This window comes from Strongylocentrotus purpuratus, unplaced genomic scaffold, assembly GCF_000002235.5.
Source record: "Strongylocentrotus purpuratus isolate Spur 01 unplaced genomic scaffold, Spur_5.0 spur5_contig_858, whole genome shotgun sequence".
Classification (NCBI taxonomy): Eukaryota; Metazoa; Echinodermata; class Echinoidea; order Camarodonta; family Strongylocentrotidae; genus Strongylocentrotus; species Strongylocentrotus purpuratus.
Genome location: NW_022145566.1, coordinates 709,848 through 727,091, shown reverse-complemented (window position 1 = coordinate 727,091; position 17,244 = coordinate 709,848). Strand labels below are relative to the sequence as shown.

The 17,244-nt window shown below is 36.9% G+C and overlaps 1 protein-coding gene across 1 annotated transcript; it reads left to right on the top strand.

The window, feature by feature from the left end:
* Positions 1-948: 948 nt before the first annotated feature.
* On the top strand, positions 949-13,993 carry LOC581583 (WD repeat-containing protein 37). Its single transcript, XM_030997249.1, has 13 exons — positions 949-1,152; positions 1,442-1,712; positions 2,504-2,629; positions 3,198-3,256; positions 4,018-4,150; positions 7,034-7,150; positions 8,054-8,127; positions 8,591-8,648; positions 9,810-9,989; positions 11,171-11,312; positions 11,925-12,059; positions 12,626-12,740; positions 13,511-13,993. Exons 2-13 carry the CDS (start codon positions 1,511-1,513, stop codon positions 13,637-13,639), a joined length of 1,470 nt encoding a protein of 489 aa, XP_030853109.1. The 5' UTR covers positions 949-1,152; positions 1,442-1,510; the 3' UTR covers positions 13,640-13,993.
* Positions 13,994-17,244: the final 3,251 nt, after the last annotated feature.

Here is a 17,244-nt window from a genome sequence, read left to right as displayed (position 1 = left end):
GCACTCATGCACCCATAAACATACACACACACACACACACACACTCACATACTTTCCCAGAGGGCAAGTTTACATTTCAAAAAGTCAATGAAGATGTTAATGACAACAGAGCTTTGCAAGACTACTCCTAAATTTCAGTTAAACTTGATAGACCATTTCTTAAAATGGACTTGTAACTTATTTTTCTTTTGGGCAATTTTATATTCTATTTTTTGTTTGAACTTTACCATTGAAACAAATGCTTCGAAAATAAGTTCTTTTCCCTGAAACCTACATGAGTAAATATAATATTTTAAACATAAACAGAGAAAATTTATACAAGAGGCGTATTTGTCCCTTGATTGTATCCCAAACAAAAAATTAAATTTTGACAAAGTCAGATTATAACTGTGATCAGTGCCAGTGTTAATCTTATCCACCAATTTTTCCCACAGTGGTACAACTCTCCTACAGTCACAAAACAAGTGATCTAAAGTTTCTGGAAAATCTGAACAAAAATAACAATTAGCAGACTCCTTTCTCCCAATCTTGAACAAAAATGCATTAAAACCAATAGCATTATGGAAAATTTTGAAATAAAAACTCCTTAACTGAGTCTCAATCGTGCAACAAAAGTTACTCGTATGAATAATCGACCAATCCTTCTCTTTGGGTTGATGGCCAAATAGTTCCTCCCATTTACTCTCCCTTTTGGCATTAGTACAACTATATTTCTTCAGCAAAATATTATATGTATACTTAGACATTTTCTTTTGACTTAATAGATCTTTAAAAATTTGATTAAATATATTCTCATCCACATTAAGAGAATTATCAAACCACTCCAAAAATATGCCATTCATGAGGGAGTCATATTTTTTTTGGTCTCTAATATTTTGATGCGCCATGGGAGTATGAGTCCGGAGCCCGCGTAGTACCGTACCGGTGAGTGTAGCTAGCTGTACGAAGGCGCTCGGTGGGGTTGTTGAGTAGGCCTACGGTAAAGCTTTATCATCAACACTACATGTATCAACAAAATAGTACGGATCGGAACGACCGCTAGCCTTTCAGCTTTGGATCGGCCGGACGTCGACGACCAGCGTACATGGTGCAGCGAATCCGGTGCAGCGACCCGATCCTGATCCTGGTGAAGCTCCACTCCAGCTCCTATAGGTATACCGTAGTCTAGCCTAGATCTAAGTTAGTGTTCTTAATTCAGCTAGCTAGAAAGTAGATTCTACATAAACCAAGTCTTTTTTGTATAAAATAATTGCTGCCATAATTCCTGTGTTTATATTCATCACCTTGAACTTGAAGCAGGACTTTACTGGAAGAAGAATATTTGTTAATACCAGATTGTTATTTCTGTCTCATATTTGTATGAGAATTTAAGATTACAGACCCTTTTCAATATGTGTCCGTTAAAGATGGTCAACTGTCATTGTTTTCACTTTTCTTTCAGAATCTTGGATTTATCATTTAGAATCGAGCTGAGCAACTCTTTCCCCAACGTATAATAATCTATGCAACAATGCCGATGGAGGGGAATCTGAAGAAGGGAACAAAACAGCGTTTATCAATACGCAGCAGCAGGCTACAAGAAGCAGACATGCGTACTCCTAGAATGGCCGAAGAGGAGAGCATTCTACCTCCAGAGATGCGTTCTAAAATCTGGAAACTCTTCAGACAAATTGAGAGGGAGCTTGAAGGAATGTATGAAGAAAATATTGGATGTAAGTTGCCACCTTCTTCACTCGTCTCTAGTTTCTTCTTCTTCTTCTTCTTCTGATTAAGTCTGCCTCCTTCAATTGACTGAAGATTCTTGCAAACTATAGTTTAGCGAAGCACATTTTTGACTTTCGATGTTTTTTTTAGTGTAACGGCTCAAAATTAACAGTTACATGCGTGTTGTAACTTGTAAGCATGCAATCTCCTTTAAATGTTTTGTGAAGTTGAGTCTGGACTAGAGATTGACTTTCAATGTTAAATTTATTAATTTAGAAATTATCACTTTCTGATCCATGATTTTTCTTTATAAAAGTAGAGATATAAAAGTGAGTTTCATTATTAACATTGGACATCATTTCATTTGATAGTACAGTTTAAATATATATAAACAGTAGTTAGGGAATGTACATGTTGAGAAAAATTAACTGGTAAAGTGGTCTATGTCTCTATGAATGTTTTTTAAATCATCAATTCTTTTAAAAATCTCAATTTTTTGTTGTTGCAGTTCTCACACTAACATGGGTCCGGTTTATGAATCCTGAATATTTCAATCACAACCCCAAAATGAAAATATAAACATTGTTCCCTGGGCCCGGGGTACCCCCAGAAAAAGAATATTTGGAGCAATCCCTACCCCTTTTATTTCAAATTTAACATTTACATGTACATGTTTGCCATCTCCAGATATGTATGCTTTCACACTTACATCATACATGTACTTTCACTCAAGTAATATACCCACAGTACTAAGCTACTAATATTCCTTTTTGTGTGATTCCTTCTCTCCAATACACAGTGCAGCAAAAGGTGGAGATCTTAACGGATAAGCTGGATGCAATCCAGTCAGGCAAGTCCTTCAGTGAGGCAGGAGCTAGTATTGATGGAGCAGAAAGCTCATCTAAGCTTAGTGTCAAGAGTAAAGGTAAAATATCTATATACATGTATATATTTTTGATATTGTTTAAAAATACAACACTTGTACTGTTCACATCTAATTTGATATCTGTTAATGTCAATCTTAGATGTGACTGACAGGCACAGTCTTAGCAATGCATAACTCAGAGATATTTTTTTTAATGAACTTGTTCATTTGAATGACATGTTAAATGAAAGTGATAATATCTCAGTTGTAAAAATTGTTTTTCCCAAAATACACAGGATATGATCTTTAGACACTGTCCAGACATTGGAAAGATTGAAAGAAGTGTTCTTTGAACGGAGGTTTGAAGGTCAACTCCAGAGACTCTGAAAATAGGATTTCCTCTTTTTATCGCTTTTTGCCATAGATCGATGAACAAACCTACTGAGAGCATTGTATAGTTGACTGGCTAAGGATAACAACATCTATGATAAATATTTTGATGATCTCAGCTTGAAAACTCTTAATTTGCTAATTTTGTATTTATAATCTGTCATTAGCTTTGAAAACAGAACCCGTAAGAATTTTTCAGGGAACTAAACTGTATGTTGTATTTGTTTTTGTCACTTAGCTTCAAGTCAGCTGAGCCAGCTCATTCTCAAGCCCAAAGCTAAAGGGGCAGGTGGAAAGGTAAGAAAATAAACAAAAGTTACAAATCAAGTACTGTGAGGTATTTCAAATTCCATCCTATTCCCAAATCTTTATTTATTAGGTTCCACATTCTATGCTTGTGTGATTTTTAAACCAGTACTTGGTAATTACTGTAACTCTGCCCTCAAGGCAGTAATAGCAAATGTATTATGAATCCTGTCTGGCATTCACCGGACAGCAAAGAAGTACCTGTAGAGCACTCCAACAAAGCATAGAGATCCGATGCTAATGCGTATTGGCCTCTAGCATTGCACTATGTGTTAATTAATAGGCAGCATTTGCACTCATGAATAGTCAATACACTTATAAAACACAAATGCACACAATCATGCCGATGTGGCTGATCGGCAAGTTTGACAGACTTACAATTTTAATTTTTAAATTATAACCATTGAGGGCTTTAAAATTTGTTTTCTTTCAGTATAATTGTTTGTATGTTTCTTGCACTTTAAATGATCCATGTACATGTATGCCTAGTATTTGTCTTGAGCACCCTGCAATTGACACACTTGTTTTTTATGGGATAAAATGCTTACTTTTTTGGTCATGTTGATAAAACTACTACTTTTGAATAAAGATGATACACATAGACCATGTTAATAATTACCCCTTTAAGTAGGAGAAGAACGGCAAGGGAATAGACAATACATTGACTCATGCAAGAGACTACATGTAAATGTGTCTGTAGAAGCTAAAATTCCCTTTCATTCATGTTATGAATTAATCTTTCTTTTTTTCAGACTGTGTTCAGTTTCAAAGGAACGAGTAGCACAGGTTGTCAGCTGATGCATCATTATAACGGGCACAGCGATGGGGTATGGGAGGTCAGTGTCTCGAGAGGGGATGCCCCACTTCTTGCTACAGCCTCTGCAGGTATTAAAACAATGTTAAAGATGAAGTTGAGTTCTGGTCACGCGATTGCATTGTGAGAGAAACGGTGTGGAACCGACCAGAAAAGGTTGATCATCTAGCATATAAGAATTTGTGTGTATTGCAAGGTTCTGGAATCATCAAAATGATAAGAAATTTGGCCAAGTCTTGGTAAAGTTACAAACACTTGCACAGAAAGATGTATATGGGACTACACGAACACGTGGCGTAAAAAGCCGGCCCCCCGATTTTTACGATGTTACATGCATATTTAGAATATGAAGGCATTTGAAGAGCCATGCTTTTCAGGGAACATGTCTTAACTGATGTTCTTCCACACTTGCATAATAAGAATGAGTAATGCTCACAAATTATTTTTCACCTCTTCCCAGAACTCGACCTTCTCTTTAAAGCTACTTGCGCCCTCTGTATAGCAAACAATGCATTATCCCCTCAGGCCTTAAATTTCGTCATTTTTAGGGCAAGGCCAGTTTGGCCTCGAGTACCTCATATTTTTAAGGGCACCAAGGCCAAAATATTTTTACAAAAAGGGCATCGAGGCCAAAATATTTTACAAAAAGGGCATCGAGTAAGAGGCCAAAAAAATTGATTCTATTTTTGTTAGATGTCATGTGTATTTTATGAAACTTGTGCAGGATCAATTTCCCATGACTTTTAGCACCAGCTTCTTCACAGAATGTATAGAGGTCTACGGTACATACAAACAAGCAGGCGCGTAGCCACGGGGGGGGGGGGGGGGGGGGGGGGGGGGGGGGGGGGGGCACGGGGGGCACGTGCCCCCCCTAAAATTTCCAGGATCGGTTGAAATTTTGTAGACCCCTTTTTTTGACCTCGATCGATTACATGTATGTGCCCCCCCAAACACCAAACTCTGGCTACGCGCCTGCAAACAAGGCGGCGGCCCGCAAGCCTTAGATTTAGCAGCCAGGAGCAAGGGGCAATTTTTTTTTTTAAGTTGCCCTTTGCCACGGGAATTTACCAGAGCAAGGAGCAATTTTCCAAAAACAGATAGGCCGCTTATCTAATCATAAGTTCAAAGAGAGTCTACAAATGTTAATTTCATAATGTGAATAGATCGAACGATCAATTTAATAACTTTTTAATCTTAACAATATGAACAGGAAAGATTGATTAAGAACATCAAACTTGCACATTAAACAGTATTTTAAAGTAACTAAAAATATTGATGAGCAAATGAATAAATAAATTGTCAATTTCACAAACATCGAAAGTCAGAAGGACTTAATTGGCAAGTTTACCGGGCCGGGTATTCCAAATCAAAATCGCACCTCACACACAAACCTTCCGCCACTCTCTCGGTAGTAGGAGCAAATTTGAAGAAATTATCTTTTTAACTGTTGTATAGAAAGGTCTACATAGGCCTAACTAATGAAATAAGATGTAAAAATGTCCTTATAGACATTCGACAGCTGAAAGTGACACGCTCAGCTCAGTTGCGTAACGTGCATTCACGAAACCAAAATCGTTCCTCGCACACACACTCTCGCCACTTTTGGTGGGAAGCTGTCGGGCTGGAAGTTTGCCAGCGAAACCGATGCACCCTCGGAATTTTACCGGGACTCGAAACGTTCGTCTTGGGAAGCTGGCGGGGTAGCTTTTTGAAGCGAGGTCGGCTGGTGGCAAAATGAGAGTAACTACGATCGAGAACATCGTAGGTGTTCTTAACTTATTAATAAGATAATTCTAAATTCTATTTGAGATAAAATAATAAACTAGGCCTACAAACAAACCTCGACAGATCTCTAATGACTATTTGAATGCTTGTTTATTTCTCCATTTGACGATTTGTTTTCTTGATCCTGGCCTTCGATTTGTACGTACGTGCGTGCGTCAACAGCATGCACCATATGCATATCATGCGATCGCATAATATGAACGTACGTACGTACGTGCGCTAGCGCATTGCCTATATAATAACAAAGGGCGCATTTTCACGGCACTTGCGCCTTATTAAAGCACTAAATACGAAGCTAGAAGAGAGCTCGTGGGCGGCAAACTGTTCGTGATTCGTGTATTTTTACTGTTCTAATAATTTATGGGCGCATTTTCAGGGAAAACACTTGCGCCTTGCCGTCTAGTTTTAGATGATTATGGGCGCAATTGGTGGTTTTATGTGCGCAAATTTAAAATAAAAAGGGCACGTCCAGTTGGAAAAAAGGCACGTCGGCCAGTTTGAAAAAAAGGGCACGGCCTTTTTGGCCGTGAATATATCTTTTTTTGGGAGGGCACCGCGGCCAGTCATAGGGGCATCGACGGCCTGGCCGTCGATGGCCGTCGATTAATTTAAGGCCTGTCCCCTTTTTCTTATGTTAATTGAGAGCTGATTTGATGAGATAACCATCTGTCATTGACGTTGCAGGGAGGTAAAACCCCCCCCCCCCCCCCCCCCCCCCCCCCCCCCCCCCCCCCCCCGGCCAAACTAGTGCAGACAGGCTTTAATGGATCATACAAAAAAAGTGCCAAGTGTTCACTATTTTAGAAAATCCAATAGTTAAATTCCTGTTGTTGAATTACAGCATTGTGAGCAAGTGCAATAGAGAATATGTATCAAATTTTGTATCAGCTGTAAACACTACTTTGCTTGCTCCTCAAACTTTTCTTTTTATTATGAATATACTCTCTTTGTTATTTTGTTTATTCTCCATAGTATAATATGAACAAAGTTCTTTAACATGCACTCCATCATGCTGAAGGTCCTCAAATGATGTTTTGATATCAGTTATCTATTTTACATGAATTTTTTTAAAAATGTGGTTGATTCACAATAATATGCTCTATTTTACCCTTTTAACTGAACAGATATCATGTTACTTACATGTTTGGTTAATTTATCTCCTTATTTAGATCGCACAGCTCGTCTTTGGTGCATAGAAACACATTCTTGTGTTCTACAGTATCTGGGTCATCTTGGGTCAGTTAATTCAGTCCGATTTCATCCATCTGAGCCACTTCTTCTTACAGGTAAGATAAGAATGAGGGATAGGAAATCTTAAATATATAGTCTTACCTATCTTAGCTATCACCTATTAAGTAATGAAATTTGTCCTTCATAAACCTGCCAGTCATTTTCAAGTGCATTATTCAGCCATTCAGCTGAATACACTTTTACACCTTAGATTTACCTACATGTACATAAAACAATTAAGAAAGCACAAAAAACGTTACTTATAAAGCGCTTACCACCAAAGTCTCTAAGCGCTATAACAAACAAAATAGACTGATATACAATTACATATAAAACAAAATAAGAAAGTGCAAATAAATCTACAAATTACAATACATATGGAATACACATCAAAGTGAGCAGAGTCAGTTCATCATCAAAAGCAATTTTGAATAAATGTGTCTTAAAGGTAAAGACCAGTAATGGTCATGCGATTGCATTGTGAAAGAAACGTTGTGGAATCGATCAGAAAAGGTTGATCATCTAGCATCTAGCATCTGCAAGGTTCTGGAATCATCAAAATGATAAGAAATTTGGCCCATTCTTCGTAAAGTTACAAGCACTATACACAGAAAGATGTATATGGGACTACCCTATCTCTCTCACACGACCATGAGAGAAATAAATTTACCAAATATATGAATTAGTAGGCGGTTTCCCGGCAATTTTTTTATCATCATGTATTAGTCAAAACATATTCTTTCACATGATTGGTAATGAGAGCTTCCATTTCATTTTTTGAAATTGGGGCGTTACCAATACTGGTCTTTACCTTTAAGACCAGTTTTGAATTGGTTAAAATTTGACAGTTATTGACATTTAAAGGTAGTCTGTTCCAAAGTTCAGCAGAAGCTTTGCAAAAAGTAGTAGTAGTTACAGTTCTTGTTCAAATTCTAGTCAATTCTTGTTTTATTCTGTAGCTTCTGGGGACAACACAGCTCATGTTTGGAAATCAAATGTCAGTCTTCCCACCATAGGACAACAACCTGAAAGCGTAAGTACATAAAAGCTGAGGTTCGTTTTGATACCTGCTGCCCAAACAGTGCTTTATAAAACAAAAGTGCATTGACACAGCCAGCTGAAAGTGTCTTGTCAATTTATTGTACTCTGCAATTATCATAATGTTGTTTAAGCCTTTTAATAGGTAGAGTGGGTTTTTCCATTGATCAGCTCTCACTATAAGTTATGTTGTTCTTCCCTGCTCTCAACACGATTTGTTTTCATACTGAGTCTGGTGTCTGAGTTTGACTCTCTAGAGAATGTTTTCCTGCAACACCCTATAGGTACTCTGTACTGTACATTACAGGTCAATTTAGATCAGTAAAAAATTTACTGTACATAAGAGACAGCTTCAGAGTTAGTGATGCATGACATCATGAAAGTTGTGGACTGGATGTCTGACGAGAAGATCATTGTACATAAACTCTTAACATTTTTTATCTGTTAATTGTTCACAGAAATCATGTCCATCATCAGGAGATGACCTAGATGGCTCAGATAAGGAAGAAATCGATGGTAAGAAATTTCTTTTGACCTATTATACACTGAACTCATATGACATAAGTCAAGGTAAAATTGGCATTGCCATGTATGCAGAGTAAAAATCTAGTAACTCAGGCACTTGTACCAAAACTCCTTACTAAGTGCAGAACTCACTGAGTGTATGGTTAAAGACAAGAAACAGTCAAGAATAAACTAATTAGTGTAAACAAAACTGTGATAACTCAATTGATATCTGTAGAAACCTTTGAATTTTTGTCCCAGTAATAAGAGTATGCGTTAATAATATGTGGGAGTGTTGCATCACAAAATAATGGCATCTAACCAAACTGCATACAATCAAATATGGTTTTGTTTGGTTGTATTGCATTTTTTTTGACAAATATTCAAATTCATTTTCATGTTAGGGTGTGCCAACCTCGAGTGCGGCGACAGTCGCTCTGGGCATTACTTCATCAAATATAGAGGCTACGGGTTGCAAAAGGGTTTTAGGTTAGGTTAAAAGTCAGGGTTAGGTATATCGTTTGGTTCAGGATTGAGGGTAAGAATTTGGTTAGGGTAGTTTTTCCATTACAGAGCAATTTTTACCAGAGCATGTATCCCCCATCTCTGTTGGACCTTGTGAAAACTGATTTTTTTTTTCTGTTAGGTTTAGAGAGTGAGAACATGATACAGTGAAGTCTGTATAGAAAATCAGCTCAAAGGTAAAGCATTTTTTATAGACAGGTTGTCTTTAGGCACAGGTTTTTTTAGTACACATTTCAATGATGAATGCTATTCAAAAGAAGAAGAAAATGTCTCTATGGATATGTGGCCGAGTCATATGGCCTTTCTATACAGGTGGTTGCTAAAGGAGGTTTCACTTTAAATGTAAAGGCCCCTCAAGTAGAGGCGTGATAGCTCAGTCGGTAGAGCAGTGGTTTCATTATCCGGTGACCCGGGTTTGAAACCAAGTCGATGCGCTAGTGCCCTTTGGTGAGGCATTAATCTTCATTACCAGGTCTCTCGGAGACGATCTAAAGCCGTCGGCCATCTGGTTGCTTACTAACAAGCATTTATGCTTTCTTAATAGTCATGTAAAATAACCACCACTATCTATCTATCTATGCTAGGTGATGCCAGTGCTGTTATTGCAGATGGTTGACCTAATTAAGATCATGTGTTTTATCCTTACAGGCACGGAGAGTGAGAACATCATATACGTGAAGGCACCTCAAGTGATGCTGGAAGGCCATACTAGTGTTCTTATTGCAGCTGACTGGCTTGCTGGAGGCAAACAGCTTGTCACCGCATCATGGGATAGGACGGCAAACCTATACGACCTGGAGACTTCAGCTGTAGTACACTCACTAACAGGTTAGAATGATCATTTGGTATTATACAAATAATACACACCAATGAGGGCATTAGTAAGAATTACCCACACAAGGTACTTTTGGAACAATCTAACACGCCCGAGGCGATAGCCAAGGGTGTTTGGACTGTTCTGAAGGTACCGAGTGTGGGTAATTTTACTAATGCCCAAACAAAATGATGTGTAATATTTATTTTATAAGACCATGTTTTCTTTGTTTTATAAAATGACGTTTTATAACATGATTTTACTGATGACCGGTCATTAGCATTTGATAATGACCGATCGTTATCAAAATTACGTGTTAGGCATAATAAATGCCTGGTCACATGTACGCTCTCAACCAATCATTTGATTAGGATCCACGTCATCATCTTATAAAGCTTGATGTTGAATATATGGTTGTCCATTATGCCAAACAATTTTTCTTTTCTTCTATTGTTTGATTGTGTTTCGCCAAAAGTCAAATTTAGTTGCCTAAATTTAAATGTTGAATCCTTTTTGTTGTTGGTAGGATGACATTGTATGAGTTTCATTACCCCCTGCCCTCTTGCAATACACACTGACACACACATTATGGCCATTAGCTGGCGAATGTTAACACTTTTTTCACTCCTTCATCGATTTCTATTCACACAAACTTATCAAACACAAAACAAATTGTGTTGCCCAACTTTTAAGCTAGCTTTCTTTTTATGCCTCCGTTACGAAGTAGCCGGAGGCATTATGTTTTCGGGTTGTCCATCTGTCTGTATGTCCTGTTCTCGTGATTGCGTTTTATCAAGAACCGATTAATGGATTTCTGCCAAACTTAAGTCATGTATTTATCTTGCAGAGCCGATGAATTGATTAGATTTTGGGGTCACAAGGTCAAAGGTCACAGTGCTCAATATGTATGCAAAAATAGCTTGTGATCGCGTTATCTCAAGAACCGATTGATGTATTATCGCCAAACTTGGGTCACGTATGTATCTTGCAAAGCTGATGAACTGATTACAGTTCAATCATTCAATCATGAGTAACCAATCATTTTGATTCCTCTATACGTGATAAATCCTGGTTGCAATGTGGTTTATCATCCAGTGTTCTTCTAAATTCTTCAAAGATAATTAAATTCTCAGTTTTTATACTGAATCGATCATGTAATAATATCCTTCTATCTTCCATGATTCTTCTTATACAGGGCATGATCAAGAATTAACCCATGCTTGTGCACATCCGACTCAGAAGATGGTAGTGACCTCATCGATGGATACAACGTTTCGTCTGTGGGACTTCAGAGATCCAAGCATACACTCAGTTAATGTGTTCCAGGGCCATACAGAGTGAGTCATTTCAGTTTGGTAATCACAGATCATAGTTCATGTCATGTAATTGTGTGTTTTGATAGGGACATATACATGAGAAATTATGGTGATGTGGCTTGATTTGAAATTTAATTGGTAGGAATCGCTAACATGCAAAAAACAAAAAACAATTTAGATGTAGTGGCAAGGGCAAATGGTGTATACTCTCAAACTCTCTGCAAAAACATAACTTGTATAAAACAAAAATTACTTTCATGTACATAGCATAGTAACAAATTGACCCGTTAGATTGCTTGTCAGCATGGTTGTTTCATATGGCAAGAACTGCATTATAGGATCATTTGCACTTTGCGGTATGAGAAAATGTGAAGTGTGCGGTCAGCAGTATTGTTTCATGGAGGCGTCACTGGGAAATCCTGGGTTTGAAACCCATTAGATGCACCTTTGCCCTTTCATAAGGTATCGTTACATACAGAGTCCCTCAAACAGATCGTACGTAAAGTTGTAGGACCACTAGTAGCTAATTTCAAGCTTGTGATTGCTTTCCAAGCAGTCGGGTCAAATAAATACCAACATCATGAATGCTTTTAAGAGTAAAATTGATTTTTTTTTCCTACTCCTTGTTTTCAGCTCAGTGACCTCTGCAGCCTTTGCTTCAGGTGACAAGGTAGTGAGTGGTTCAGATGACAGGACAGTCAAGGTGTGGGACTTAAAGAACATGAGAACACCTCTTGCCATGATCAGAACAGATTCTCCTGTCAACAGGTATTAAAACAAGATTCTCCATGGTCCAATATTTGATTTGTGAAAAAGGTTCTTGAATGCTGTATTCATTACGTTGTTCATAGGGTATCATTTAACTATTAGCTGTGATAAGTTCAAGGAGATAAATGAAAAAGAATGGTTATTATCTTTAGCCACAACCCACAAACGCAACAACATCAATTGACGCACATTTAGTGACGTTAGCAGGCAATGATCGTATCCCTTTATCACTGCTGTTTTATTGATTATAAATGCAATTAACGATATTTTTCAGACTTACAAAATGTAGCTTCTTTCAGGGAGTGGAACAGATTTCCACTCTTGATTACAACTATAGGAGATGTTTCAACATTCGATATTGAGACTGTATGACGTATGATCCAGCGACAAATGCTTACGAATGCCTACAAATGCTACTTCAAAAAAGTTGGATCGTATTACTTTTTGGTATTCAAGCATGAAAATATCTACCATTTTCCCCAAGAGTGATGCCTTATTTCATGATGACAGGGTTCAGAATTATAAATAAGGATTCTTACTATTATCTCATTTTTATTTCTTTGCAGACTGTCTGTTTCACCAACGAGTAACATTATGGCAATTCCTCAGGATAACAGGAACATCCGACTCTATGACTTGAATGGTGTAAGAGTCGGCAGGCTCCCGCGAAGTAATAGACAGGTAAGAACTAATAGAAATCAACCATTGTGTTTATAATATGAGGTTATTTACCATTCTGAAAGATCCACCAGGAGGGTGTTTCAAAAAACTTGTCATCAGTGACAAATGACAGTTTTTGTTGTTGTAAGCTACTGAAATCCTTGCTTCTGGTTGGTTGTCGGCAGATTTGTCACTGATTTTTGTCATGGAAAAAAGGCTTTGTGAAACACCCCCCAGATGTGTAGTAGTATACCTGTTCCAAAGGCCCGTCAAAAAGATCGTTGAAGAGAGATCAACAGCATCAAAATGCATTTCTCTGTGAAACTCATTTTCCTAAAGAGTGAATGGCATTTAGAAGTTAAAAAGAATGGAAGTTAGAAGTTAAGGAAAATCTGTGTCTGGATTTAGAGAAATTGAATAATGAAATCAAAGAATTAGTAATATCTTGTTTATGACTTTAACTAAGTCTTCTACAGTTGAGGTTGCAGCTGATTCTACTGAGCTAAACATGAATTCCCATGACATTTTCCTTTAATTTGTCTCTTAAAATAGATGTTTTTGAGCTTTTCAGGATAAAGCATTTGTTCGCCCGTGGTACATAATTCCCTGAGCTGTTGAACATCAAACTTATGTCACAAAAGAAACTTATTTAAGCTTACTTCCTAATGTTTTTACATTCTCAAATGTCAACCGCCACAAGTTCAGAATATGGGTTTAATTTCTTCATCCCTCAGTTATATTGTCAGAACTTTGTTATTAACTGTTGAACTGCTTCCTTGTTGTATTCCTAGGGTCACCATCGAATGGTATGCTGTACCGCTTGGAATGACGAGACTGCATCTTGCAATCTGTTCAGCTGTGGCTTTGATCGGCAGGTTCTCGGTTGGCATGTAGGAATGTCCCAGCTGGTGACTTCATAGTCCAATCAAACTTACGATCGATGAACATGGTGTTCAAGGACATTTATAGTAACTCTCCTATCCCAAAGACACTAGATTAACATTTGTTGTTGTTGTTGGTTCTAATTCTTATTTAAGTCATCAGTGAAATGCAGTTGCTTAAAAAAACTATCTGGAACAAATATTACTCATTATTATACCTCTTTTTAGTATGTTGAATAAATCTATTCATCTGATTGGTTGAAATTGGAGTCGAGATTATTTAACCATGCCCGCCTACCGATCAATAGTTTTTGTGCCTCCGTTACGAAGTAGCCGGAGGCATTATGTTTTCGAGTTGTCCGTCCGTCCGTTTGTCCGTACGTCTGTACGTACGTACGTACGTCCCGTTCTCATGATCGCGTTATCTCAAGAACCGACAGATGGATTCCTACCAAACTTTGGTCATGTATGTAACTTGCAGAGCCAATGAGCTGATTAGATTTTGGGGTCACGAGGTCAAATGTCAAAGGTCACAGGGCTCATTATATATGCAAAAATAGCTTGTGATCGCATTATGTCAAGAACCAACTGATGGATTCCTACCAAAGTTTGGTCATGTATGTATTTTGCAGATCCAATGAATTCATTAGATTTTGGGGTCAAAAGGTCAAATGTCACAGGGTTCATTATGTATGCAAAAATAGCTTGTGATCGCGTTATCTCAAGAACCGATTGATGGATTCCTGCCAAACGTAGGTCATGTATGTATCTTGCTGAGCCAATGAATTGGAATATATTATTGGGGTCATGAGGCCAAGGTCAAAGGTCATGGGGCTCATTATGTATGCAAAAATAGCTTGTGATTGCATTATCATTAGAACCGATGGATGGATTACCATCAAACTCAAGACATGTATGTATTTTGCATTTGGGGTCATGAGTTCAAAGATCAAAGGGTCATATATGTATATGAGAAATAGCTTGTAATGACGTTATTCTGAGAACCTGTTAATGGATTACAACCGAAATTGAATTTGAAATATTTCTTCCGTTTTGGTTTGTAAAATTGCTCTATGAAGGAGGCATCACTTTCGACTGCGCGCAGTTGAAGTTCCATCTAGTTTAAAAGATGCTCGCATGCCCACCTACCGGTCAATAGTTTTTTAAAAGATGCCTGTTGCCCCGGGTAACAGGTCGCTTAAATAAATTTTGCTGAGATCTTGGTTTACGTGCAAAAAGTTTCCTTGCGTGAGTGCGAATACCATACAGTGTTTGTGCGATATGGTGGCTACATTTTAGGTTTTTTAATTGCTGAGATCCCCATTGGTTAACATGTAAAAAGTTTCTTTGTGCGAGCGTGGATACAAAATACAGTGCAGTGTGTGTGCGATTCCTGATTGATCGTAACATTCAGGCAACTTTCCAACAAAGATTTGAGACAGTGTCTCAGATTTTCTGTGATGTTTTAACCAGTCTTTACTTTTGTAAAGGATAAGGAAAGAATTTTTTGTAGATTTGTTTGTGAATTTTGTACCGGTATATAAAAGATATTATATGGACTGCTTTAATATTTGAAGCATAGCTGCTTCTATACTGGCTCTCGGGGATGTTACATCCTGCCGATGAACTCTTGAGCCTATAGAAACAGCGATGCCTCTCATAGCAGTCAATATATCTATACTATTACTTTGAGACTCTGACCACTCACAAATCATTCAATTGTATTTGTGGACTTAATGGTCCGGAAAAATTCAAACACGAGGTAAACATTCATCCTGTGGCGGAACTGTGTTCTGGAAAGGTCTGCATGCCTCTAGGCTCGTTATCCCTAAATGTACCAAATCATATGTACGCCCTCTCTCTCAACTGGATGAAGGTAGATTTCGCCATTATGTTTACTACTATATTATTACAAATCAAACATGTGGAAAGATTTAGTTTCGGCATTTTGCAAAATAAAAATTGAATGTTTCTCTATAAAATTTTAAAGGGGAAATTTCTTGTATTCGATGGAATACGTTATTATTTATTTTGGTCATTCTTATTTTTGGGTCATATTTAATGGAGACTAAAACTAAACAGAGAAGGGTTTAAATGAAATGAAGGTTTATTTCATTACAGCTAGATTTTATTTTTGAAATGAATGGAAGGAAAAGTTTTCATAGTGTACAATATAATCTATGGTTTTAATTTTAATGTAGATGAATATTGCCATACATATTTTCTTTGTCATATCAGTTTATTTTTTTGTCTGGGTGCTTTTTGTTCTTTTTGATTTTTATTATTACCGGGTACTCTTTGTTTTAGTTGATATGTTGTTATAACGATACATGTATATTCATTTTTATGAGATGAGGAAATTGCATCAGTAGAAAGATGCACTTTATTAAGGGTATTTGGCTACAAAGAAGCTATAAAGAAATCATGTACCGTATATAATCCTGTAAGTTTACTCAAGTCCCTCCATTATGTACAACAAAGGTGAGGAGATGTCCATGCACTTTATTTGTGAAAAGTAAGGAAGAAGCCATGACTATATTCTTAGCTGTGGAATCGTGAATTCTTTTCATCTTTAAAAGAAGTTTTTGAATAAAGTGCAACATTCAGTGATGGAAAATAATGATGAACTTCTCAACTCTAGATATGTTGGCAACTAGAAAATACTCAGCTTTTACACGTACCATATTGATTTAGGGTAGTATAGTTATATGTATACAATGTGAGCCTACTTCCTTCATTACCGGTATTTTTTATTCTTCAAAATGTTAATGTTTGCTTCTTTTGAATGATGTCTCATGATAAATCTGGCCATTTCCTAATCTTATGTTGTTTCCCAGCTGAAACTTTACACAATTTATTTTGCCTCCAGATGAAGATTTTTTTTAAATATCAATATTTTCTATATGGAGTTTGTATTTTATGCCTATAACATTTTATTTACCATTCAGTAATTTGAATATTTGGTGTTTTAATGACAAGTTAAATGACTAGGTAAGAATGTATGGCAGTTTTCGTCCTGTATATCCTATTCTTGCTGTGCTGTAATAAGTAACAGTATTTCTTGAGTATTCTTTGTATGTTCTTCTCCACAAGGGTTGGCTGTTTGTTTCTGGACCATATACTGCTTATTAAAAAACGTATTACATCTATTGTGTGGGAAGTGGGAACTGAGAAAAGATTTAAACTTAAAGGTTACAGTGTATTGTTGTTAAGACCAACTCAAAAAGATTATTTGGTCTTCAGATTAAACCTAAGATCTCTTTTCAGTTGTAGTTGTCTCTTTCTAAAACTTGAAGTATAATTAGATTGAATATTACAGGTATAAATAAATACTCCGAGCAAACTTTATAGAGTACACTGTAGAAATAGAGATGCTTTTATTGGAAATATCTTTTTAAAAAGGAAGTATATTTTTGTAAGTACACAGTCTTGAATCAACAGTTTATAGTCACAACTGGAATCGTGCTAGAATTTACTATATGTTAGAAAGATTATTTAAGTTGGTAAATGTGATAATGATGTTATGTTATAATTTAAAAAATGTAGACACATTTTTGGAGCACATGTGATCTTTAATTATTGGGAGCTTGTTTTAGTACATGAATTAAAAGATTTGTCTTTTCTTTTTTAACACTAATCTCCAA

Coding starts and splice junctions, on each gene's coding strand:
- LOC581583 (XM_030997249.1), top strand. CDS start 1,511: ATGCCGATGGAGGGGAATCTGAAGAAGGGAACAAAACAGCGTTTATCA. Junction 1,713..2,503: donor GTATGAAGAAAATATTGGAT/GTAAGTTGCCAC, acceptor TCCAATACACAG/TGCAGCAAAAGGTGGAGATC. Junction 7,151..8,053: donor TGAGCCACTTCTTCTTACAG/GTAAGATAAGAA, acceptor TTTATTCTGTAG/CTTCTGGGGACAACACAGCT.